General features: G+C 42.5%; 1 protein-coding gene across 5 annotated transcripts in view; it reads left to right on the forward strand.

Moving 5' to 3' along the window:
• Positions 1–27,972, forward strand: part of Cfap61 (cilia and flagella associated protein 61) — a 287,339-nt gene that overhangs the window by 26,041 nt on the left and 233,326 nt on the right. For all 5 annotated transcript variants that reach the window (XR_005877457.1, XM_040746434.1, XM_040746435.1 and 2 more), the window contains exons 7-8: positions 6,770–6,902; positions 15,941–16,100. Coding sequence is in view for 4 of the 5 variants with exons in the window: in XM_040746434.1 (XP_040602368.1) it covers positions 6,770–6,902; positions 15,941–16,100 (293 nt within the window). In the remaining variant the exon portion in view is untranslated. The remainder of the gene's footprint in view (positions 1–6,769; positions 6,903–15,940; positions 16,101–27,972) is intronic.

Here is a 27,972-nt window from a genome sequence, read left to right on the forward strand (position 1 = left end):
TGCCATTTGAGACTTGGAGGCTGATGTCATCTGTTAGCATTAGCGCTTAGGGTGATGCAAGATCTTAAATTATCGATTACCCCAAGGAATGCACTTAGTGTGTTGAACAAGTTCCTCTCTGTCCATTTTGGAGAAGAGCTTAAGGGACAGTATTCAGAACTCCAAGGCTTGAATGTTTACTTCTTTTTTTTCCTCAGGTGAACTGGTATTAAGATCTAATTTTGGACAACTTTGTTAATTGGTTGTGGCAGACTTGTGGCTAGGCTTAGCGATTTCTGTCTCTCCAGATCTTTATTCCTGATTTTAACATCCAGAGTATTATTTTTTGTTTAAAATTATGACTATGTTTTTCTTTATTGTATGAAACATTTACACACACACAGTCACACACACACATACACATACTCATGAAAATTGGGGGCCACAATTTTATTAGGTATGTATCTAAATATTCAGGATATAATGATCAAATCTATTAACATTATCATCTTGAACTATATTTTCTATTTTATTTTGTTTTGTTTTTGAGACAGGATCTTACTATGCACTGTTGGCTGGCCTTCAACCCTCTATGTAGAATAGGCTGGCTTCAAACTCACAGATATTTGCCTACTCCCCACAATCCCCCACCCTGTGCTTGAGTTAAACTTGTGTCCAACCATATCCAGCCTTAAACTTAAAAAAATTTGTTCTTTGAGAATTTTATATAATCTATTTTTATCATATTCATCCCTCTCCTCCCAAATTGTCCCTCTTGTCCCTCAACTTCATGTTCTCTTTTTTTCTTTAAAAACTCTTTTAGTCTTGTTTGTGTTGGCTGACTACTCTGGGTGTCAGGCCTCCACTGAAGAAAACTGACATTCCTTCTCCCAGCTGCAATGCAATGTTGATAGCTCCTCTGCTAGACATAGGACTTCATACCCACTTCCTCTCCTCTGTGCTGGGATTTTTGTCTGGCTTGCATCTGTACAGGTCTTATGCATACTGTCCCAATCTTCTTGGTATGTATATCTACCTTGTGTTTGGAAAACTCTGCTCCCTTGAAGTCACCTACCGTCTTTGGTTTTTACAGTATTTCTGCCCCCCCCCCTCTTCCACATAGATCCCTGAGTCTGGGGGTGTGTAATATAGACACTCCATTTGGGGTTGAGCGTTCTGATGTCAGTTGTTCTTTGTATATTGACCAGTTGTAGGTTTCTATGTTAATTGCCATCTACTACAAGAATCTTCTCTGATGAGGATTGAGCTGTATACTGACTCAAGTTCTAGTGTGGACTCTGGGTTCAGACTCCTGGCCTAGAGTAATATTTTTGTATTCATTGCATAAATAAAATTGAGTTTGGACTTTCTTATGTGAATATTGTCAGACTCCACTTGTCTTAGGCATTGTTCTATTGCTGTGAAGAGACAACAGGACAATTGCAACTCTTATAAAGGAAAGCATTTAATTGGGGCTTACTTGTAGTTTCAGAGGCTTAGTCCATTGTCATCATGGTGAGGGACATGGCAGCAGGCATGGCAGGCATGGTGCTGGAGAGTAGCTGAGAGCTACATTCTGATCCACAGGCATTGATGGAGAGAGCAACACTGAGCATGATGTGAATTTATTGTAATTTCCAAGCCTGCCCCCAGTGACACACTACTTCAACAAAGCCATACCTCTGAATCACTCTCAAATAGCATAATTTCCTAGTGACTAAGCATGCAAATATATGAGCCTATGAGGGATATTCTTATTCAAACCACCATAACACTTAGAAATGATAAGAACATTAAATTATTTTTCCAATCATGTAACATAGCATCTATTAATATGTGTTGATACAATATTAATTTTTTGTAAAAATGCTCAAAAATGGAATCACAGGCTATTCTCTTAGAAGATTATTTCTCTGAGCAGTGTCACCAAGTATTCTTTTTACAGAAAAAAGCTTCTTGTGGACAGCAGCTTTTTTGCAGGTTAAGTGGGAAATGAATAGAGTTCCAGGTTCTTTTTGCTAAGGATGTAAGGCCTCACTGGGTGACTGGAGCAGGCTAGAGCGCGTCATTTGTTCCGCCTCATGGCATGCTCCCAGTATTCATGCCCCACTCCTTTTGTAAATGAGGACACCAAGTCTTGTTGGTGAAGCAACTTCATGGGCTTCTCCGTGGGGAGCAGCAGAAGGCTAAGGATTGTGGAGTGGCCAGTGTACTACAGTAGGTTCAGATTTCCAAAGGCACCCCCTGGGAGGAGTAGTTACTTCCCCTCAGAGCTGTCAGTGGAGGCCCTTGGGAAGGTCACCATAAAGAAAGGACCTGGTCCTTATTGCCTGTCACTGCTGCACCACAATTCAGAGCTGTTTTAGAACTTCCGTGTCCCTCAAAACTTACTCCTTGGTTATTAAGATGCCACATCTTGCTCAAAATAAATCAATACTATTACTAGACACTGTATAGCCTAGTGATGATCCCAATGTTGAGTTTTTTGGAAGAGAGGCTGGAAGGAAGTGTTAATAGGGTTGGAATTTGGAATAGACAAGTGGATCGGAGTGCTGAGTATAAACAGAAACAAGAAGAATTCTAAAAACAATGTGTATGTATATCAGCTTGCACATGGTTGGCATACTGTTGACTTGATGGAGGCAAGGGCCCTTGTACCCATCCAGAAACAGCAAGGAGCTTGCAAACATTTTCCAGTAAATGAAGGAGCTGAGGAAAGCAGAGCTGTAAGATTACTGATGGTGGATGGAACAGCATTGGTTATAGCTACCAATGGGATGTCAGGGTGGAGATTCAGCCTCCTGCTGATTCTTTGTTCTCCAGTCATTCTTACTGGTTCTTCCCTCCTAAGTAATATTTAGTCTGATTTACACTTGCACAGGTGTGGTCACATGGCATAGTGGATGTAGTTCAGAGATAGTAGACTGCATCTTTCGCAGTCACAGGTTACAGATACAGGGTCTAGACCAAAGAGGGCTGCTTTCTAACTCAGGCTTTGGGCACTACGCTGTATTTCTTTTCTCTTCTAGTCTTTTCAAATGGACACCTAGCAGGCCTTTGATGGATTTCTGGTGGAGCTTCACCACACCTGGCCTCAGAAGAGCACTGATAATTCTCAAATGATCATATATGCACGTGGAAATATGCGGACAAGTGTCAGGGTAGTGTCTGAAGTGCAGTCATATTTTAAACATGCAGTTGGTGTTTGCTTCTGGCTCCCTGTTTGAGCTTGGGAAACCCTCTGATGTCCTGGGTGAGGGAATGAGATTGCCAGTGGTGATGACATCAGAGCCAGGGTGATAGCAAAAATCAAGAAGATTTTGGCTGCTTATGTAGGAACCCCTGCCTTCTGTCCTTTCAGAGTGTTGACAGTTAACAACACCTTGGGTAACAACATGGTGGGTGTCCCCAGAATGATGAACAGCACAGCCTTTTCCCTCATCAGTAGCTCCTCTGGAGCGAAGTTTAGGGAATCAAGTGTTCTGTGGACCAGTTTGGAGAAATGCATAAGCAAGGTTAAGTGTTCATTATCACAGTGCTTCTCTGGACCTTTAGTATGTAAATGTGACACTCCATGACAGGGCCCCAAACAGGCTCTTTTCTCTTTGTTTTGTTTTGTTTTTCATTGAGCTATGTCCTCAGTGGCACTACAGCTCTTCATGGGAGCCTGGAAGTCATGTTGATCCAGTTCCATCTTCTAGATATTATATGCCTTTCCCTTTGGTATTTGGCTAGCTCTCTTCTTAGCGCTGAGATCTGAGTTGGTGTTTGTTTTTTTGTTTATCCCTGAACTCACAGAGACAAGCTTGGCTTTTCCTCTTGAGTGCGGAGATTAAAGGTGTGCTCCACCACACTCAGCTGGTGTTTTGTTTTGAGACAAGAGTGTTGTTTAGTAGCCCAGGCTGGCTCCATACTCTTGATCTTTCCTTTTCAGTCACCTAAGTGCTGTGCCTCCTTGCCAGCAGCTCTGACCTTTTTAAAAATTATGTATGTATTTATTTATTGTAGTTCTGGGGATAATCCCAGGGAGTTATGCATTCCAGGCAAGTGGTCTACACATATCTGCAGTCCAGCTCCTAGGTTTTATAGAGACTTGTCTTTGGTTTTTAAATATATTAGTTACACATACATATGTACACACACAGACACATACACACATCATAAATGGCTCTTGGACTCCATTCCTTTCTTCTTTTCAGTACACTTTTGAGAACATTTAGTGTTGTATTTTACCTAAGATCCTCTAATACTGTGTTCCTGATACTAAAAAAATATTCCAAATTCACATGATTTTCCCCCTGGCATGTTTGATATAGCTATCGACATTTATCCTCTCTAACCTTTCATTCATCACTCTATCATCTCCACCACCCTGTTTTATCTACTAGTATGTTCTCTTTGAGGCCAACACTAGCCCTGACATTATTCCAGCAGCAGTTGAGCCTGTATCAGTACAGGCAAAAGTTTCATCCCGGGAGCTGGGTGGAAAGGTCCTTTAGACTCCAAAAGATCATTTCGTTGAAAACATTTAATTTGGGAAAGTCATCTTTGACAGACAGGGGGGTTTGCTACAGTGGGGTTGGGAAGAGTTGTGGCCCATCTGGTTGAATGATGAACGTTGGTCCCTGAGCCAAGGACACTTCTCTCAACTGTTTTCGCATCCTGCTACCAGTTTTCAAAGAGAGTGTCATAAAAAATGCCATTTTGACGGGCACTGTAAGCTTTGGGTGACAGCAGTCTTGAGTCCATCCTGAGGGTCTGCTGTAGCTCCGTGGTCTCAGGCTTCTCATCCTGAGACTCTGCTTCAGCTTTGTGGTCTAGGTTTCTCATCTCAAACCATTTTATAATCGCTGGGAGCATCTGAACAGTGGAAAGGCACTGCCTGCCCCCTGGGATTACAATGAGAAGCACAGCAGCCTTGTAGCACAATAAATAAAAGACCCAGTGACTGATATTGAGGTTCAAGCTTCAAGCTGAAGAGCAGAGAAGCAAAGCAACTGGGCACTAGCTCTTACCTCTACTTCAGACTGAAAGGCAATCCTGGCTCCACCAAACCTCAGACTGAAAGCTTTTATTTCCTAATAGGCGCAGGACTCTGCCTAGGTGCTGAGCCTTGTCATAGTGAACTGTAAGAGGGAAGCTGGGCCTGGTGGCACAAGCCGAGAGGCCGAGAGAGGCAGGAGGATTGTGAGTTTGCACCCAGCCTTGGGCTTCATACAGGGAGGCTGTTTGAAAGGCAATCCTGGCTCCACCAAACCTCAGACTGCAATTCCAGACTGCTATGTTCACTTCTTCAACATGGCTAGAGAATCCTGATGAAGTCCCTGCTCCTATCTTTTATATCTCTCTAGTACTGGGATTAAAGGCATGAGATCTGTTAGTCTTTTAGACTGATTCAATCTTGTGTAGCCCTGTATGGCTTTGAACTCAGAGAGATCCACCTGCTTTTGTCTCCTGAGCCCTGTGATTAAAAGTCTGTACCACCTCTGCCTGATCTCTATAGCTTGAGGCTGACTTTGATTTTTGAATCCTCAGGTAAGCTTTAATAAATTATAAATAAGCCGGGTGTTGGTGGCGCACGCCTTTAATCCCAGCACTCGGGAACAGAGGCAGGCGGATCTCTGTGAGTTCGAGGCCGGGCTGGGCCGACAGCCTCCAAAACAATACAGAGAAACCCTGTCTCGTAAAACCAAAAAAAATTGTACATAATATATCACCACAGAGCCTTATACTCATATGGATTCCTAAGTAGATGGGGCTAGTATTAGCCTCAAAGAGAACATATTAGAAGATAAAATGGTGGTGGAGATCATGCAGTAGTAAGCCTAGTTCCTACTTCCTTAAATAGGTGGTGGTGTAACTTAAGAAAAGAAGCTCTTAAAGTAGAGGGGTATTTTATTAGGGAAAGGGATCATAAAAAGGGGAAAGGAAAGGGTAGGGAGACTGATCTCCAGAGCAGCATCAGAAGAGAGTAGAAAGGAAAGAGGGAGAGGGGAACAGACAGAGGGAGAGAAAGAAAGAGAAGAGGTGGGCAAGGTCCTTTTAAAAGGGAATGTGGTGAATATGCACAGTTAATGCTCTTAGTGACTGCAGCTGAGGGTGTATCCTGTCAGAACCCCAAGGACAGGCCAGTGCAGATGTCTGAATACTAGCAGGTGTCAAGGACATTGTAAAGTGTCCTAAGACTGGAAGTCAAGGTGGAGGTCTCCAGAATGGTGAGCATGGCTTCATTACCTTCACAGAACTTCTTCCATAGGAAGTGTAGAGATGTCTTCAACAGAAATCCATAAAGTAAGTAGGGACAACAAAATGGTTCTGCAGTTCAAGGTATGCACACACATGCAGATAAAGAGGAGAGAGAGAGAGAGACAGAGAGAGACAGAGGGGAGAGAGAGGGGGGGGAGAGAGGAGAGAGAGAGTGTGTGAATTCAAACAACTTTAAAAAAGGAAAGGGATTGTGGGATAATGTCATAGAGATGGTGATCCTTACAACACATTTGGAAAGTGCTGTCCATTGGTTCCTGACTAACTCTGCCCATTCTCCAGCAATGCTGACCCCTCTGCCTACATAACCCATCTCCCTCCTCTTCTTTTTATTGTCACTCTTCATCTGAAGAGCCATAATGTGTTTGAAATATTTAAAGTTATTGAAGTGTCTTACAGTTTTGCTTATGACAGTACCAGTTCATTTCCCAAGAGTGTTGCAGTATCTCTGGCACTTAGAATAGGGGTGGGACATGACATAGTAGGTATGGATAAAACACTAAACTGAAGGCTCTCTGTTACACAGGGTAGAAGACCATGATGATCTCATGCCAATATTTTTGCACTATGACAACACTCTGAGAGAAATTTATGGTGAATACTTCCTGGCTGAACTCATAGAGGCCCAAGACGAAGAGAATCATTCTGTGGTGTGTGAGGTTGGTGACTGATCCTCCTGGGGACATAGTGAAAGAAATGAGAGAATGAGCCACCATGCTGCTCCTGGCTTGCTGAGCATCCCTGGAGCTGGCATGTCCTTCCCTCCTGCATTCCCTTCTAGAGGGTGCCGGGCCAGAGTTATCCCTTTGTGACATCATCTGAGGTTACTAAACTGCTGTGGATTTTTTTACTTGTCCTTAGAAATAGAGACCAAAGATTCTGAGAGAGGATAAGGTAATCCCATAGGGGCAAATATAAATTTCTGGACACCCCATAATGTCAGAGACCAGAGTTTAGACATCAGTGTTCTGCTGCAAGGAAGATTTCATTTGACTTAGAAAGTGATTTTATTTTACTTTTGGTAGTTGTTCTGATACATTTCCACACTTATAGAAAACTTAGAGGTACAAATTCCTTAGCTACCAGAGTTTTTCCATATTTATTTTATTATCTCTCTCTCTCTCTCTCTCTCTCTCTCTCTCTCTCTCTCTCTCTCTCTCTCTCTCTCTCTCTCTTATTTTGGTTTTTCGAGACATGGTTTCTCAGTGTAGCCTTGGTTGTCCTGGAACTTGCTCTGTAGACCAGCCTGGTCTTGAACTCACAGAGATCCACTTGCCCCTGCCTCCTGAGTGCTGGGATTAAAGGCATGTGACACCACTACCCAGTTTATCATTCTCTTTAATGTCTGTCTGTCTGTCTGTCTGTCTGTCTGCCTGCCTGCCTACCTACCTACCTACCTACCTATCTTCTCTTTATCTTCTCCTTAATTCATCCATCCATCTATATATTTATTTGGAATTATGTGAAAGTAAGTTGCAGTTATAATGCCCCACTTATGTTTATTTCCTAAAAACTAGAGTATTTCCCCACCTAACTTGTTACTGCAGTATGATGATCAAAGTCTTGCGATCCCACTTTCCCATCTGTAGACCTTAATTAGATTTTATTGATAGTCACAACAGTGTCCTTTATGGAAAAGGAAGTGCAGGCCATTTGTTGTATTTAGTAGCCTGCCTCTTCACTCTTTCAAAATTAGAAATAACTCCCTAACCCTTTGTTATTTTTTTTCAATACGATGATTATTTTTAACCAGTACAGGCCAATTATTTTGTAGAGTGCAATTTGTACTTGTTTAATGTTCCCTCATGATTTGATCCATGTTATATATGATTAAGTATAGTTGAATTAGTGGGAAATGTAAAAATTAGAAACCTGTATATAACAGTTGAAGTTTCTAACTTTCCTAAGTAAACGAGAATAGGCCTGGTGTTTGGGGACAAAAGGAAAGAGTCCACATTTTTTGATTTGGCACTGAGAAACCCCAAGGATTACATTTCTCAAGAGACAAAGGAGGGAGATAATAAACCTGCTAGCCTTAGTGTGATCATCCCAATTAGAGGTCCCAGGTAGCTGGTGTTAGCACACCCAAGAGCCTCATGACCCCTCCTCATTCTCTACTCACCTGTGGAGACATTCATCAAGGGCACACCTTCCTTACTGCAGCCTTTGGCTACCTGCCTGCCAGGGGAAACCTCTCCCTGATTTTCCTGGTGGGATTCAGATAGCTGGGACAAAATGCATAGAGGGATGTACATGGTGTTGAATCTGCCCAAACATGCCTTCCTGAGACAGCAGAATCGCCTTCTAATTTGTGTCACTGTACTTGAAGCTTCTTAGTTCTTAAGACTTGAAGCTCCTGGAGTAGTATATTCATGGGGTCTGCTTGGTGGTAGGGAGAAACGGATTGTAACTGAGCCTTTGGTATATTAGAGACTATACTAGTTTGGTTTTTGTCAACTTGACACAAACTGGAGTCACCTGGGAAGAAGGAACTGATTGAGGAGTTGCTTCAGTCAGACTGGCCTGTGGACTTGTCTGCTGGGGCATTTTCTTAATTGGTGATTGATGTGGGAAGGTATAGCCCACTATGGTGGTACCACCCTTGGACAGGTGGTCCTGGGTTCCTGAAAGCAAGGTAAGAAGGAGAACACACCAGTAAGCATCATTCCTCCATGGTCTCTGCTTCAGTCTCTGCCTCGGCTTCCCTCCATGATGGGATTGTAATCTATCAATCATTTCTTCCCTTTCCTTCACTTGTTGCCTTTGGTCAGTGTGTTATCACAGCAACAGAGAAGAACTAGGACAGAGACTATAGGAAGTGTATGATGACAGGATAGGGCCACACAAACGAAGTCTTTTCATACAGGCACATGGCAATCTGAGGAAAGTATCTGGATGCAATGGTCTGTACAGTTGAGCTGACTGAGGGTCCTTCTTGGGCTGAGGAAGACCAGGTGACCGGGCCTCACACAGGCATTTCTGACCTAGTAGTTCTGGCAGGGGGAGGGGAGATAAGAGTGAGGGAGGGCTGCCTTTCTCTAAGTTGTTCTCAAGGAACTTGCATTTTATATGAAGGAACTGGAAAACCTTCCCGTTGGTCCTGGTGTATTATCACCACATCTAGAGTAGGTCTTCTATGAACTGCACAACTCAACTCCCATGGTGAGAGCAGGTTTGCCAGGGAGGAGAAGTGAGAGGGAAGAGAGGGAAGTGAGAGGGAATTTTAGGGCTTGTCTTTTGCATATAATATAACAAACAGGCTGGTGAGGTGTCATGGAGGGTAAGGGCACTTGTCCAGTCGGTCTAGTGACCTGGGGAGCCATGAAAAGTTGGAAGGAGAGAACCAGCTCCACACAGTTGTTTTTTGACCTCTGTATGTGTGTCTTGGCAGATGCATCCCAACACACACACACACACACACACACACACACACACACACACACACACACACATGCTCTAATAAATAAAACATTTAAAGCCTCTTTAAAATAATAATTAATAAACATAAATGAATAGAGCCCTTGGGTTCCCACCCATCCTGTTCATTAATAGAATCATAATTATGTTTTTGTTTGCAAGTAGATATTTGACTTTGATTTTAAAAAGGTATTTCTGCAGGGTGTTGGTGGCACATGCCTTTAATCCCAGCACTTGGGAGGCAGAGACAGGTGGATCTCTGTGAGTTCGAGGCCAGCCTGGTTTACAGATCGAGTTCCAGGACAGCCTCCCTGTCTCAAAAAACCAAAACACAAAAAACAATGTTTTGTGATTTTTGTGAGTGAACTAAAGAAAGAAGACTCCTCTGTTATCTAAAGGACATTAAGCTTTACTGTTTTTCTGCTTGGAATGGTTGAGTCTGCTGTGAAGTTCCAGTTTTCCCAACTGTGAGGGAAAGGGAGACTTGAATCAGAGACTTAGGAACAGAGAATTCGGGAAGAAGACTGAAGAGGAGGGACAAGGAAAGGAACCAACAAAATGTGCATTATCAATGACCATGGTGGACAGCTGGTACTCAGTCCTCCACCCATGTCATCTCAGTGTCCTCCACCTGTCAGGCAAGGGACCTGGGGTGTCTGAACCTCAAGCCAGTCTGTTATGTGTGAGATAAATGCTTTCCTAGTTGGTACAAAGAGGCTGGATGGACTGGATGTTGGTTCCCTCAAATGCAAGTCTGGAGTCAAGGATCGAAAGACAGTTAATCGATGTGGGACAGCAGAGGACAGAGAGGTAACGGTCAGCACCTGCAATGTTCATTTCCTAACTCTTCCAGCTTGAAACTTGACAGGGCAACATGCCTTTCCACAGCTCTAGACAGGTCTGAAGACATAGGGGTGAAGATTCCAGCTGAAGAAAGTTGTTCAAATTATGTGGGTCTTCACCCCACACAAGTTTGAGGGTATGGGGTGACCACTGGTAAATCACTAAGGAAATCTCTTATGAAACAGCTCAGTGACATGAAAACAGCCCTGCTGCTGTATTTAGTGAAACATACCAGTCACTGGAGTATTCAATCTATATTTACTCTAGATCTCTTTTTGCCTGAGAAATGTTTATGCTCTGGGTGTATAAGCATATAAGATATATAAGTAGCCGGGCGGTGGTGGCGCACGCCTTTAATCCCAGCACTCGGGAGGCAGAGGCAGGCGGATCTCTGTGAGTTCGAGGCTGGGCTGGACCGATAGCCTCCAAAACAATACAGAGAAACCCTGTCTCGAAAAACCAAAAAAAAAAAAAAAAGATATATAAGTAAACTAAACAGTTACTAATAATGAATCATAAAAAATTTGAAATCAGTTCTTAGGTAAACATGTAATTTTTCCATTTTGGAGCATGGGTGTATGCACTTGGATGTGCTCATGAATGTTCACAAGCACCGTGGAGGCTAGAGGAAAATGTTGGATGTCTTTCGCAATTATTCTTCATCTTTTTTTTCTTACTGAGACAGGCTCTCTCACTGAACCTGGAGACTCTCTAAGGAGGCATTCAGACTTTGTGTCAATTTCATGTCAGCATTATAATTCTTACAATAATGACTAGAGAGTCAATACGCCAACATAGATGTGGGCAAAGGATTTGATCGACACCCACCCACAAAAAGGGTACAGAAATCATCAGTGGCACATGAGAAGAAGTCATTCAGTATCTTAAGATGTCAGCGTCATTAGCCATTTGGGAAATTAAATTAAAAGCACAGTGAAGACAAGCCGTGTTGGTGCACATCTAGAATCCTTGTACTCAGAAGACAGGAAGATCCCAAGTACAAAACTGATGTAGGTTACTCTATTTCAAAACCAAAACAGAACAACAAAAACTGCAGTGAGATCCTTTTACTCCTACTAGGATTTTGGTAGCAATAACAACATCAATACTACTACTACTACTACTACTACTACTACTGATGATGATGATGATGACATACTGAGATAGATTGTCCTTTGTGACAGATATTTATTAGAAGGGTTATTAATGTCATAGACACAGACAGATGGCAGCATGGTGGGGTCTCTGAGGAGAGTGCTGGTCCAAGGTAGAGAACAGGGTTCCTTCTCTGAAGTTTCTCAGTGGGAAGGAGTAGAAAGGACATTGGAAAGTTCCTCTTTTTTACCCGAAGTTGGCTGTTTTGCTGGACTAGCCAAGGAGCAATAAGTGTTTAAAGTTCCTCACATGACTTTGGTGTGTGGACTGGCTGATGGCTCTCATCACCCGCTCAGTAGTGAGTTCTCTGGTGAAGGTGGGACACATTGAAACAAAGATGGGTATGCAGTTCTCAAGACGGAAGCTGGCCCTAACTCAGAAAATCTGAGAAATTACATAGAAATGATTCTAATTTATTAATTTTTTATGTTTAGATTTTTGACTTGTCTTTCAGAGACTTGCTTTCACATTTTCTCGGTCAGCCAGGAGGCATTTGGGCCTAAGCAGCACCAGCTTTTCCACAATCGCTGAGAACTACAGGCAACAAATCATGCGGAGCCTGCGTGAGGACTTCTGGTCTTCCCGCCCAGACTCTGTCCTGTGCAGTTCACTCTTTGTAGGAGTCTTTAGTTCTCTGGTTTTTTTAGGGGTCAGTGCCAGTCCGAACCCCAAGAGGAAGTCATCGACCACAGCTGTGGCGATCTCTTGTCTTGTTCTTTTTCTTGGTCTATTTCTTTTACTTTCCATGTGACCATCGAGGCAAAGAAAGCCACAGGTTCGAAGTGGCAGTGCCAACCTTGTGATGTTGGTGTCCCTAAGAGGTGAAGGGGTCTAGCCCAATCTCCTACCAAGACTAAGTTGCCTCAGCCATCAGAACACAGATCTCAGTCAAGGGACATGGCAGAGGCAGGGCCTGGGAACAGGAGTCAAGGAGGAGATCTGACAGTGAGTAGAGCCACAGCTGTTGTCTGAAGTCTTTCCGGGTTCAAGCTAGATTCTGGTCCTACCCTCCCACCCCCACGTACCTGTCAACCTGGACATGTGTCTACCCTGAACAGAGGTATGTTGGAGCTGGGTCTAGCTTGAGAGTGCTAGTTGTTGTCAGGAACTTTGTAGGCTATTTGCTGAACATAGCCATCATTGAAACTTTATAGGCTGGGGATGTAGCCCAGTGGGTAGAGTTCCTGTCATATAAACCCACCGCACACCCGTAATCCTCGAACTTGGAAGGCAAAGACAGGAGGTTCAAGGTCACCAATAGCTAAATAGCTACTTCAAGGCCAGTCTAGACTACATGTGACCCAGTCTCCAAAATTCAAAAAAGACCATTTGTATAAACTTACAGTGTAAGAAATTATAGTAAATAATGTTCAAAGGGTACAGTTGATTTTTTTTTCAAGACAGGGTTTCTCTGTATTGTTTTGGAGGCTGTCCTGACTTGCTCTGTATTATGATGTAGCTCTTGGGGGTTTTGTCTGTGATCTTATCTGGTGGATACAATGTTTAAAACATGTCACCACACATCTCTTCCCAACTTCTCTACTCCATATTTAATGACATCAGTTGGCAACTTGAAACTACCACAATGACAGTATTTTACCATTGGCAAGCACTAAAAATCTGGGCATTTCTTCCCAACACTGAATTGGCATTTGCCAACATCTCATGTATCAGGGCAACCACCACTGATCAAAGGTAACAGGGCAGACTATATCAATTATGCCTCTTCCCAACCCAGTGCAAGATAGTTTCAGGCTGTGCATGTAGAGTGCTTAAGAGCTTGGCTTGAGTTAAGAGAAAAGCCATTGGCTTGTTAAAGAATTGTTGGCTTTCTTTGTCCTGTTTGCTGCTTTGGAGGAGTTTTGAACTGTGACTTTGCTATAGGTTCCTTGTCATAACTGTACCTTGACATCTGGTGTTTACTCCAAGCTGAGATTTCAAGGAAGGGCAGTTGGAGGCCACGGCGGCTCCTAGAGACAGATGGGCAGAGCGTCTGTTTTGGCACCATCCAGGACATAGGCAGCAGTGGTCCGAGAAAGCACTACTGACCTGCAGGCAGAAGAGAGCTTGCCAGGTTAGCCATGCACTTGGCATCAGGAGAAGGGGATCAAAGCCAGTAGCGGTCACAACGAGGACAAAAGCCCTCATTATGAAATATTGTCGCCCAAAAAGGATGCCTAACTGTGGAGCTTTAAGGGGTGGAGTTATGAATGTTTAAGCACACATGTGTCTGAGTTAGACCTATTTGTGAAGACAAGGCAAGCTCACAGATGGTTTTCCAGCGACCTAAACCTTATCCGTGTCATCATGTAGACTCTCACAAGACAAGAAGATAAAAACCTCCAGTTTTGTCTGCCAGTGTGAGAAGACTTTGACGGCAGGAAACATCTCTGTCCACTGAACAATGACAGCAACCAATGTCTTTGCAGTGTATAAGTGGCATGCACACCAGCATACCCATGCCTAGCTCCTCAAATTGATATTTCAGAACAGTGTGTCTCAAGGCAGTCATTTGAAAGAAACCCAAAGAACAGAGCAGACTTGTCCACCATCCGTCCTTGCTCTGCTGCTGTCTCTGTGGGCTTTTCTAAGTTGTTACAGTCCTAGCTGAGTGATGGGAATATAACAGGTTGTGGAATTGGAGAATAGTAAATCTTTGTTCCTAATGGCAAAACATGTTTTTCTCATTTTCATCAGAATGTGTGATCCATGCCATTTGAAATCAAATCCCAAACACAATGAGCCATTAGTGTAATAGCTCATTACTAACAGCGGTCTTATAAATAATACATTCTTATCATGCACATGCAGCTCGCCGTGAAGCCAGCAAAAGGTATTTCAGGCCATGGAAGTTTCGCTGCGCCAGCACGGCTGTAGATTAGAAGGACATCTCCATGTGAACCAAGATGGATGCCAATTTTCCCTGCCGGGAGTGAGGCTGGCCGTCTCTTTCTGCACATATGGTAGATGGATTGGTTAATCAGCGTCTGCTGAGTCTTGGGCCTGAAATTATAGAGAAGCCAGACAACTGCAGCTACACAGCCTTTGTTCAGGAGTGCAAACAAGACAAACAATTACTTGTTATTTGGGAAAAAAATTAAAATGTTTATTTTGGACTTTCATTAAAGTGTCAATGGCTTTATAAAACAGCTGTGTAAATCAGCCTTTTATAGCAAGTATCATTTGGGGAGGAGGTCCTATAAAGAAAGGAATATGCAAGGAAAATTCATTTTAAAAAAAGACTACTCAAAAGTAAAGGGCATCTCGCATTTGCTTTTCAAGCACACAAAGCTATCAGAGAAATAGTTTGCTGTCTGTCTTTTCCTGTATCATGATACATCCTTTGCCAGTTGCTTCTCTGTTGTAGGATGTTGAAGCATCGTCCATTTATGTGGAGATGCGCCTTCTTGGGAATGGGTGATACACATTACTAGTGAGTCCACTTTCTGAATAGAATGACTGTGTCAGTCACTCACTCAGTTTCCTGGGAGTCTGCGCTCCTCATAAAAACCAACCAACCAACCAACAAACAAACAAAATCCAGTGGAGAAATCATGATCACCATTGCAAGAGTTTCAGTACCCAGTGTCTTGGTGTGTGGAGGGTTATTTGTTTATAGATCAGTCCAGACTTCATGGAGCTGTTTCCCTCTAAATATCCTTCTTCACTTCTCCTCCTCCATGACCAATCAAGTGGTAAATAAGGGTATCAAGAGATATAGAAGAGTTTCTCCCTATTAAAGAGCCCTGAATTGTGACTGTTCTCTAAATTGGGGTTCATCAGATGGGTCAGGAGCAACCCCCTTTACTAAGAACTGTGCATGATGGCATGGAGAAGGGCAAGGTGAGAAAAATGTCTAGGAGGTCAGGGCTTATGAGTGAATAAAAAGAAAAGCAAGCAACACTTCCAACACACACACACACACACACACACACACACACACACACACACACACAAAAGACCGAACTCCAACTTATTAGCTGGGAGAGGGGGTGGCTCAGAAAAAGGTGTTGCATTCCTGTGTCTCCTCGAGAACACTCTGGCAACTCCCCCAAGTTACTTCCTAAATGCTATGAGCGTCCACAATGGTCACTTGTTGGATATGCCTTTGAACATGTTCTATAGTCTATGCATTGCATTGGATGCAAGAGCTACTTGAAGACCCTTCCACCCTTAAATAACTCAAGAATGTCCTCCAAGCTACTAGTGGGTCACATGCCAAGAGTCGTGGTAGATCCATAGCAATCATCACCTTAAGTCTGACTGTATTCTGGTGTTCCAGGTGGAAGGCAAGGCTGTCGGGTTCATGAGTGTGTGCTCCAGCGTGAACTTGAACCTGCTGCATGAATGCTTTGACCTGGGCCCTTTCCATGGATTCTGTGTCCCACATCCTGATGACCTTCTGGAACCATCAAAAGAATCAAGTATTCAAGAAAGTCAAGGTACAGTGGCTATCCCAGGGCATAACAGAAAATTCAGTACATGTCTTACAGCTGTAAGGGCATCTTAAGTCTCTTCCAGTCCCATTTATGGAGTAAATCCACATGGTTATTGACATCTTGGTGAAATCTGTGGGTCCAGGAACAAACCTGCACAACTGTAATTAGACATGGTTTACTTAAAGCTAAAGGTTCCCAAATTCAGGACTTTTGCTTGCAGAATGGTCATTATTATATAAGTTATAGTGAGATAATTGTTAGCATTTTAAATTTTTCTTTTCTCTGTGTAGCTTTGGTACCTGTTCTTGTATTCACTTTGTAGATCAGGCTGATCTCAAACTCACAGAGATCTTTGCCTCCCCAATGTTAGATTTTTATTTTCATTGATGGAGATCAGGTTCAGAGGGTTATGCACGCTGGATAAGAGCTCTACCTCTGGGCTATATCCCTAGTGCCATTTCAATCACACACACACACACATACAGAGAGAGAGACAGAGAGACAGAGAGAGAGACAGAGAGAGAGAGAGAGAGAGAGAGAGAGAGAGAGAGAGAGAGAGAGAGAGAGAGAGAGAACACCAGAACATAATAAATAACTTCAGGAATTCAAGGGACTAGGGAAATATCTTAGTGGCAGATCATTGGTCTAGTATGGAATAGGTCCCCTGGGTTCAATCCCCAATGCTTACAAAATTTAAATATTTAAAAAGCAAACGAATTTGAAGGCCTGGTATGCTTTTTAAACTCTGATCTTTACAATCAGTACTTTTTTGTTTATGTCTTTGGCAAACCCTCTGTAGTCTACTGCAAGTGGGCATTTTTATCTTGTACAACTGATTCCTACCTATGTGAAATAACATCAATTTTCAATTTTTATTTATGTGTGAGAGTGTATGTTTATATGGGCATATGGTGAGTGTGTGCATGTGTATGCATGTGTGTGTCTGTGTGTGTCTATGTGCCGGTGCGTGTGCACGTGTGGTCGTGGAGGACTGGAGAGGGTGTCTAATCTTCTGGAGCTGGACTTAGAGGTGGTTGTGAGCACCATACGGATGCTGGGAACTGAACTCAGGTCCTCTGCAGGAGCAATACAAACTCTTAACCCTGAGCCATAAAATGAATTTTGAAATATTGTTTGGGTCAGTATTTCATGAAGATGAGGTAATCTCAGACTTTGGTTATTAAGCACCACAGTGGCTTCATGGTTAAGTAGGTTCTTATGACAGATATATGCAAACAGGTGGGTGGACTTAGGTTGTCAATCAAACAGGAGTTGTGAATTTCCACTGAGGTATGATGTGTAAAATGCCTTACTTGGTGTCCATGTCTTGAATGAAGTTAGTGAGCAGTAAATGTTGATAGTAGTTAGTGGCCATTATTTCTTTATATTTGGCCATTCACTCACTCTTCGGGAGAAAAATCAGGATAAAAAAAATGTACTGCTTCCTCTAATATGAAGGGTTTTAGTAAGATTGTTCAAAAATAGGAAGAGGAGCATTATGGCTGGCGGCACAGGACTTGGTATTCCAGTAAATTGCAGGTGTCATATTAGCCAAACTTACCCCTTCCATGGGAAAACCAGACACTAGACACATGGATGCACAGGCCTGTCCTGACTGTGCGTACTCATTACACAGAACCATGAAGCTCTCTATGGAAAGGCGCTTCCCTTTTGTACTGATGACAGTACCCTTCCTGAAAGTGAGACTTGAGTCATTACTGTTTCATTGTGAACAGTGGCTTGCCCAGGCTCTCAGAGAAGGAATGTTCAGGAGGAACATTTAAACACCACGAGATAATTCTGAATTAGAAGTTGTCACAGTTGGCTTTCCAGTGCTGGAAGTCTTCTTTGAAGGTGGCACTAAACAGGAGTCAATGTTCTCTTGCATAAAGGAGAGGTAAAAATAATATCCAACCCAGGGAATGGTTAGGTATATTAGAATTGTGATACACTTAGCTCAGTGGCAAGCATGTAATTTTTTCTGTTTTCTGTGCTATCATTACTTAAAGCAAAACAAACAAACAAATGAACAACAACAAAACCCCAAACAGCTGGGAATTGTGGAACATGTCTTTAATCCCAGCACTCAGGAGACAGAGGCAGGTGGAACTCTGTGAGTTCCACATCAGCCTGGTCTACAGAGTGAGTTCCAGGACAGCGAGAGCTGCTACACAGAGAAACCCCATCTTGAAAAACCAACCAAACAAAAGGAAACCAAAACCAGATAGGGAGGTGATAGACTCCTCCTGAGGCTGAGTCCTTCTGACACTACTGGTGTTCCTTATGTAAAAGGAATGAAAACCTCTGGGCCTGAAACATCTATACATTGTGTACTATGTCTCTGTGTAGCAAGAATCTATGGTGTCAGGAAAGGCAGGCAGCTGGCTTCTCATTACCTCCTTCAACCTATTGCTTAAAATCTTTTGCTGTAGTACAGGGTGGCAAGTGAAGGAAATAGGGAAACTTGTTACCTATCACAGGATGTTTATTTTTGAAAATTGGTTTTTTGTTCACTGACACAAAGATGATTCTTTATGAAATCATTACCAGGGAGCTTCCATTGTGGACCTAAGATAACTCAGGGATGGAGTCATAGGTCCTCAGTAGCTCATTATATCCAAGCAGACTCATCAGCAAATTCCACAGCTATCTTTTTATCACACCAACAGAGGAAGCTCCAGAGAGACTGAAAATGAGCTGTGACCTGTTTGGTTTCTGTTACTTTGATGGAAGCCTCAAGTTAAAGGAAATATAATATCTCAAGAAAAAAAAAGTGAATTGAAATTTGTTTTCAAAATGAGCACGCATCATTGTGCCTTCTAGTTTATATTTTGCATTTTGTTTAGTGATTGTTTTAGTTTCTTTTCTGATGCTGTGATAAAAGCAACGTGGGTAGGAAGGGTTGATTTGACTTACACTTCCAGGTCATGATCCAGTATTGAGGAAAGTCAGGGCAGGAGCCAAAGGCAGGAAGGAACTGAAGAAGAAACCATGGAGGATGCTGCATACCAGCTTGCTCTCATGCTCTGCTGGCTTTCTTATATAGCCAGGACTCACTTGCCTAGGGATAGTGTCCCCCATAGTGGGCTCACCCCTCCCACATCAATCATCAGTCAAGACAATCTCTTTCAAACACGGCCACGGGCCAATTTGATCTGGGTAATTACTCAGTTGGAGTCTGCTCTTCCCAGGTGATTCTAGGTTGTGTCAAGTTGACAATAAAAACTGTGAAGGACAGTGGTTTTCCATTTCAAAGGATGTTCATCTTATCCTCATAGCTTGGTGCTAAAGAGTTAGGGCAGGTGAAGCTCTCTCCATTTCATTTCCTCCTCCCAAGCTTGTCTAACATTTATAAATTTTATCAGGAACTATCTCAAAAGCCCAGCCAGCCTCTTATCTAGCCGCTCTACATCTGTGCAAAGTGACAATCTGGGTGAGGTGACTTTCTTTTTATTTTGGGGGCTGGGTGTCAAACTCTCAGTCTCATGCATGTTGGGCAAGCAGTCTATTGATTTATACTCTCAGTCCAATGCCATCTGTTTCTTTAGTGATAGCTTCTTAAACTTGGGTCAAAACCCTAATGGGGTGTGAATGTAGGGCTTACAAAAAACTTAGCCACAATTGCATGATTTTCAGGGCTTAGTGATCAGAAATCAATTCAGACTCAATTGTGCAATGAATCCAAGATATTTCTGATGGTGCTGACCTGTGTCACATTCTGTGACTTTACTGTAGCCTTGGTTCTGAACACAAAACATGTACAATTTACAGTGCTCACACTGTCACACCATGTAATGCTATGGAATGTTTCCTGAGAGAGTTATGAATTTCCTTGCTTTTACTTTACATATAAAATCCTCCACACCTACAGAGTAGGACTTTCTATCAAGCATCTTCAATCTGTACATATCAAATTAGTATGTCTTTGCTTGGAGTGTGTTCAAACATTGGGTTTTAAAAATTGCTCTTTGAGGCCGGGCGTTGGTGGTGCATGCCTTTAAACCCAGCACTCGGGAGGCAGAGGCAGGCCGATCTCTGTGAGTTCAAGGCAAGCGGTCTACAGAGCAAGTTCCAGGACAGTCTCCAAAACAATACAGAGACAAACTGTCTCTGGAAAAAAAATTGCTGTTTGAGCTGCTGCCTTGAATTTAATTAAAAAAAATCATTACACGATTCCTGTAACTCCAGAGTTGGATACGGGCACAGACAGACAGATCTCTGAAGTTCATTGGCCAGAAAATCTAGTCAAAGCAATGAGCGCAGGGCAGTGTTGGCGCATGCCTTTAATTCCAGCACTTGGGAGGCAGAGGCAGGCAGATCTTTGTGAGTTCCAGACCAGCCTGGTTTACAAGAACTAGTTCCAGGACAGCCTTCAAAGCCACAGAAAAACCCTGTCTCAAAAAAACAAACAACAAAAAGCAATGAGCTTTAGGTTCATTCATAGAGAGACCCTGTTTTAGTAAAGGTGAAGAGTGATCAACGAATGTACCAGACATCAGCCTCTCCCCTACCCCATTCCTCACATGTTTGGGCACCCACACTAGAAAGTATATATATCATATGCAAAATCACAAGATGAGACTACCATAGAATTTCCAGCAATTTAAAAACTAATCCTAAGCATACTGCTGCCATTTTGTATTACACCTTACCAGAAGCAACATTCTCAGCATTTAATTGTACAACTTAAACGATAGCCACCTCTGAAAATGTTGGGCATGTTCTGCTGCTTCAGAGTTAGATATTTTGCCAAGATCTAATTCTTAATATAAAAGTAAATACAGTGTATCTAGTTAGTATGTGAGTTTACTCTCCTCTGTAATAAATACTAAAATTGGGCTGGAGAATGACTCAACCAGTAACATCTTGCCACAGAAGCATGAGAACCTGAATTTGATACTGGCACCTTAAAAGGCCTGGCATGGTAGCATGTGCCTGTGATCCCAGTCCTGAGGAGTCAGGGACAGGATGGTCCCTAGGCTTTGCTGGCCAGTTAGTCCAGCTGAATCAGTGAGGAGCTCCAGGTTCCATGAGAGAGCCTGTCTCAGTAAGAAAAAAAAAGATGAAGAATAATTGCAAAAGACATCCAACATCTTCCTCTAGCCTCCACGGTGCTTGTGAACATTCATGAGCACATCCAAGTGCATACACCCATGCTCCAAAATGGAAAAATTACAGGTTTCTCTAAGAACTGATTTCAATTTTTTATGATTCATTATTAGTAACTGTTTACTTATATATCTTATATGCCTATACACCCAGAGCATAAACATTTCTCAGGCAAAAAGAGATCTAGAGTAAATGTAGATTGAATACTCCAGTGACTGGTATGTTTCACTAAATACAGCAGCAGGGTTTTTCATGTCACTGAGCTGTTTCATAAGAGATTTCCTTAGTGATTTACCAGTGGTCACCCCATACCCTCAAACTTGAGTGTCTGCACATGTGTGAAGACCCACATAATTTGAACAACTTTCTTCAGCTGGAATCTTCACCCCTATGTCTTCAGACCTGTCTAGAGCTGTGGAAAGGCATGTTGCCCTGTCAAGTTTCAAGCTGGAAGAGTTAGGAAATGAACATTGCAGATGCTGGCTGTTCCCTGTATCAAGTCCCTCTCTGTCCTCTGCTGTCCCACATCGATTAACTGTCTTTCGATCCTTGACTCCAGACTTGCATTTGAGGGAACCAACATCCAGTCCATCCAGCCTCTTTGTACAAATTATGAAGCATTTATCTCACACATAACAGACTGGCTTGAGGTTCAGACACCCCAGGTCCCTTGCCTGACAGGTGGAGGACTCTGAGATGACATGAGTGGAGGACTGAGTACCAGCTGTCCACCATGGTCATTGATAATGCACATTTTGTTGGTTCCCTTCCTTGTCCTTCCTCTTCAGTCTTCTTCCCGAATTCTCTGTTCCTAAGTCTCTGATTCAAGTCTCCCTTTCCCTCACAGTTGGGAAAACTGGAACTTCACAGCAGACTCAACCATTCCAAGCAGAAAAACAGTAAAGCTTAATGTCCTTTAGATAACAGAGGGGTCTTCCTTCTTTCGTTCTTTATTGTGATGAGCCTCATGGCAGCCTCATAAATTTCCTCTGAGTCTAAAGAGTTTAGCTGTGTACATTCAGTTTGCCTCTCACCAGAACAGTGCATACACAGTATTGCATGTGCCTATCCCCATAAGCACACTGTTTGCCTATATATAAAACCTGTGATACATTTGTAAATTTTGGTTTTTGTGTGCTAAACAGCCTTGAGTCTGTAGTAAGGTTGATTGGGATGAGTTCTAAGGATGTAGAATTTGAACTAATATAAAGAAAATTAGTAAAAGTTTATTTATTACTTTTATGTAGTGAACTTATTTTAGAAGTGGTGAGTTCCTGGAATGTTGGAAGATTTGTAAAGAAATAGTCATATGCACTACAGGGAGAGAGGTAGAGGGGAGAGAGAGGAAAGAGAGCTTTCTGCTTATATGGGAGAGTGTACCAAGTGAGGTCTAGGATGTTAAGCCCCTGAAGGTGTGCAGAATGACACCAAGGTGTTCCATATGCCTGGTGGTTAATGAATATTCTCTTTTAGTGACAGTAAAAAGGCTTTAGGCTTAAAACTGTGTTTCCTTCCAGTTGGCCCCATCGTTGGCCCCTTGTGGTGTTTGCAAATCAAGCTGTGGCTTTTGTTAGCTGCATCATCACAATAAAGATTTTGGAATCAGAATTGAGCTGGCAATTTTCTTGATGATGCATAAGGCAAAATAGGGCACAGCCTGCATTTCCACAGCTGTATTGGCATCACCCAGTTTAATGGCTTTAAAAAAAAAAGACAAGCCCAAAGAAAACAACTTTTGTTCGTCATGTAGGCCGGTGTGTTCCAGGCAGCACAGATCTCTGTTTTGTAAGACCCCGCAAGGTTCAGACTTGTAAATCTCATTACACACCCGGGGCCCACCTTACAAAAATCCTTGTAGAATTTGATGTGCTCTTTGGCAGGGAGAGATTTCATTTTATATAGCAGAATTGTGGCCTTTCAAAAAGATAATTAGCATAGCTCCTTGTAACCAAGGCATTCAGGAGAAGTGTCGCTTATTATATGCTAAAAGGCCATTCAAAATAATATTTTTTTTCAAAAACACCCCATGTGAAAAAGCAGCATTGCCTTCAAAATTATCAAACATCTCACTCTTGCTGTCAGGAAGTGGTTTTTGTCATATTTAATTTCTTTTCATTTGCATTTCTTTCTGCTGCCTTCCTCAGGCTCTCTTCCTTCTTGGGCTAGGTAATACCGAGCTCACTTTGTATGCACCGGAACCAAAAGAAAAAGCAAAAACTAAAACCAAAAAGCAATCAAAAAATGAGAGACTGCATTAACACTTCATTGTGTATTAAACATCCTCTAGTCTATTAGCATGTCTGCGCTTTCTGCTCCCAATTCCATTCGTACTTACCTGGTCCTTTACACAGATTTCAGGTGTGAACCAGATGGCTACAGAGCACAGCACCATCCCTGCCCTTGTGTGCACAGCCTGGACCTCAGTTACCTGTAGTTCTTTAAGTGGGACTCCCCCAGATTTTGTATTAAAAACAAAGCACTATAAACAAGAGGCATCTTCATCTCTGGAATCACCCCCACCACCAGTTTCCCTGGTAACAAGTTAACCAGAAATTTATCTCCCAGTTCCAAGGCCTCAAGTCCTCTGAGATCAAGGTGCTTCAGCAGTTTTCTTCTGAGACTTCTCTCCTTGGTTTGTTGATGGTCATCTTTCTCTTCCCCTACCCCATGCTGGTCCATGTTCAATGTCCTCTTCGTACCAGAACACCGTTCATACTAGATTAGGACTCACCTTAGTGGCTTCATTTAACTTATTAAATGGTGAGTCCATTTGGCCCAACCAGGTGTTCAGCTGCCTCTTCTTAGATGCCATCACATACAGCCCCTAGGCAGAGGTGCACATGGGAGATACCAAGGAGGGTCCAGAGTTCTCTCCCTGCACTGCAGCCTGTAGCAATGACATTGTAAGGGCTGCTGCTGCAGGGTCCTGTCTACCTGACCAGTTTCCATCTCCAATTCTTACTAGCATCCAGGTACCTCTCTCCACCTGCCTTTTCTTCCCCTAGGATCAGGAACTCTGGTTCTCTGATGCCTCATGGCCAAGGCTGCAAGGTTGTGACTATAGTGAACCTGGCGGTGGCTGCAGAGTTAGGGCCTCTGTGTAATGTGCATACAAAGTTTAATATGGCAGCTGAGATTTATTTCCCTTAGAATTGTCTTAAAAAAATTTAAATGACTTATAGTGTTCTGAATTGAACCCAGTGCTCTGTGCATGCCAGGTAAGTGCTCAGCCATTGTACCTCTAGCCTAAATTCTGTACCTTGAAAAAGTTTATGCATTTATTATTTTTTTGTCATTAATATCTTTAGTATATGAAGATAATAATAATAATAAAAATAATACTGTCATCTTTAACTACTCATTCCAACTTCGATTTTCTAGAAGTATGTGCATGCCAGTGGCACATAGAAATGTCTAGAAACCAAGAAAGTGATACCAGACCTGTGTGCAGGCCAAGTCATCTTCAAGACGGAAAGTTTAGGCTCTTGCAAGAGGATCTCATGGGGGCATCTTTGGGATTGTAACATACCAGGAAGAATATGAGACAGAGCTGAAATCTAGAGCTCATAACCAGGGCCACTGCCTCAAGCCCGCCGGGTGGGCCTTTGGGCTATGTAGCAAAACCTGCTACTGATTTTCTGTCTTCATTCCAGTGCTGCCTTCTAAGCCCTTTGCAGGATTTCAAAAACAACAGCAGCCACAAACGATGGCAGCTGCTTAAGAATCCATTATTTTTGCAGAGAGCAAGATGAAGGGCGTCTCCGTTCCCACTCCCCATTTCAGCACTGGGAGCAACCTGTGATAGCACTCCACCATGCTCTCCAGCGGTCAGATTCATTTCACAATGGCAGAAACACCAATGCTTTGATTCAGGGCCTGGAGGTCTTTGAAAGGAAAGTGGCTTTATTTATATTCCTTATGATCATTATGTGCTGGGATTATTTTCCCAGTAGGTGATGTCTCTTTTGCCCATATTTATGAAGCAGGGGAGAAAGCATTTAATGAATTTCAAGAGTGTATTTGACTGTAAAACACATCTCGGTATATTCACATGTAAATAACCCTTTGATTTGTTCTCTCTGGTGACCTTTTTCCTTTGGGGGCTACAGCACAGTTTGTTGTTGTTTTCCATTTCCAAATGGGAGGCTGGATGATGATAATGAAAGATTATGCAAAAAATCCATGTTTAAAATAATGTTGATATGCCACTTGTGCTGTAGGATAATTACAGTAATTTGGCTATTACACTATATGGAGGCAGGAGTTGGTTGGTAGCAAACACAGCAACAGGGGTGATTCAAGGGATTTTCATCCCAACTGGCTGTTTGATCCTGCTGACTTTTCTCTTCAAAATCAATTGCTCTCTGTGAATACTCTGAATTCCCCCTTGATTAAATTGACTGTCAGTGGGCTGGACCCATTACGTGGGGGTCGCCCCAAGTTCTCTCTGCTTACAAATTTGTTTTTATTTTGACAACTCTTAACCTATCATGGACCAAATTTAATCTGAGCAAGGAAACAGAGGAAGTAATTTACTAAAATCCCAGTCTTGGTACAGGGCAGCAAACAAAGGGAACGTAGTACTGTGGATGCCCGGCGTGAAGCCCGCTCTTCCGCTCCTGGGTCACAAGCTTTCTCCCCCTGGATTTTTGCTTGATCTTTGGTGTTTCCTGATCTCCTAAGCCACATGGCCCACTCAGCCAAAGACCTGGGGGAGGCACCTGCAAGCCTCTTTATCTCCTCATGGGTCTTAATAAACTGTGTCTTTCGGAATCAGGGTTAGAAAATTTGATTTTTTTTTGTTGTTGTTGAAAAGGATCACTAGTATTGAAGATGAAAAAAAGAATTATTAGCATGGCTAGGGTATATGTGTGTGTGTGTGTGTGTGTGTGTGTGTGTGTGTTGTGTGATATCTAAATCCACAAGGAAAAAGACTACTCTTTAAAATTGAGGGCTGATTTAATTCTACATAAAACATTTGGCAGCCAAGAGAAAAGCAAGCAAATCACAAAACTAGCTGTACAAAAATGTGTTTTGTAATAGCTATGGGAGAGTACCCAGCTTCTCTTAGAAATGCTCTGTTGATGCACAAACACATGTCTCACAGCAAAATAATACAATATAGTTTATTCTGGAGCCAGACATGAGTGTCAAGGGCCCAGGAACACAGATTCAGATTACCCCAAATACTGTGGCCTGATGGATGTAGTAACAGTTTTATGAAGTTTTTATTGTAACAGAACAAAGAAAGTTACAGATAAAAGCATTTTCAAATACATTGTTGGAAACATGAGGTGGGTAGGTTACAGTGAAGCAGGGAAGTCATTCCTGTGGATCTCAGATGCTCTGTGACAGCATTCTTAGCCTTTGGATTAGTCAAAGCTAAGAGATCTCATTGTACGTTCTAAAACGGGGTTTCCCTGAGAGTCACAAGGATGCTCAGTCAAAATTCTAAAACGGGGTTTCCCTGAGAGTCACAAGGATGCTCAGTCAAACACAGAGATGGGCAATGAATGTCAAATTTTTTCCCCCTGGAGGCAGAACTAAAAATAGTTCCAGATAATTTGGCTTCAAACCTGCAAGATTCCAGCTTTCCTTTATCACAGAAAAAACAACATTAAATCGATGGGGGTGGGGGAGTCAATTTAGTTGAAAGTTCTTTTCTTTTCTATGTTAGCAGTATGAAGCTGAGTCACTGTGTTTCCTGTAAAGAGGGGCATTTTCTTTTCCTACTGAGAAGTTTCTTCAGCTGCATCCCAGGCTGATTTCTCAGTTCCTTCTATATTGGCTGCCGGCCCCCCGCCCCGCCCCTTAGTTTTTCAGTTGGAATTAGCTATTCTTATTTCACACTCATCGTGGAATTTCAGCTCTGCCCAGGGCAGCACCACTGGTACTTAGAGTCTTCGAGGTCTCCTTGGCTGCTTACTGAGCTGATCCTGCTGGCCTGTGCTGGCTGCTCCTCTGCTGGTTGCTGCTCCATGGACCACTTAGGCAAAAGCTCTCCTTAGACTTCCTGGATTCTGTTTCTGACTAGATGGTCACCTGGGGTGGGGACTCGGCTTCCAAGAGAATTTTCTTTTTCCATTTTGTGTTATATCCTTTCTTAAAGCCATCTTACTTTTTCCTCCTCCTTCAGTCAGATTTTTCTGTCAATTGACTTTTTCAACCTCACTTTTAGAACAGTTCCTAAAGTTTCCAGGTTTTTTATTTATTAATTTATTTATATAACCTCTGTTCTCCTAATTTACTTGAATTTGTTTTGTCTTTCCTACTGTAGTTGCCTTAGTTATTCATTTAATTTTTTTATTGTTTTAAAAATAAAAACACTCAGGGCTGGCAAGATGTCTCAGTGGTGAAAAGCACGTCTATTCTTGCAGAGGACATGGGTCTGATGCTTAGAACTCATGTGACAGCTCACAATCATCTGTAACTCCAGTTCAGGGCATCTAACACCCTCTCCGGCCTCCCCAGCACTGCACATATGTAGTACACATGAATACTTGCAGGCAAAACACCCATACATGTTATACCACCCACACTGCAGAAAGTCACCCCGTCACCCCCCTCCCCCGACATTTTCCTAGCATTCATTGTCATTTGTTTTCTTGATGTTAGTCATTCTGACTGGGGTGAGATAAAATCTCAATGTAATTTTATTTGCATTTCTTTGGTGGCCAAAGATATTGAAGATGCACACACACACCTACACACACACACACACACACACACACACATGCCACTTGTATTTCTTCTTTTGAGAACTATC

Source organism: Mesocricetus auratus, unplaced genomic scaffold (genome assembly GCF_017639785.1).
Source record: "Mesocricetus auratus isolate SY011 unplaced genomic scaffold, BCM_Maur_2.0 Super-Scaffold_100004, whole genome shotgun sequence".
Taxonomy (NCBI): Eukaryota; Metazoa; Chordata; class Mammalia; order Rodentia; family Cricetidae; genus Mesocricetus; species Mesocricetus auratus.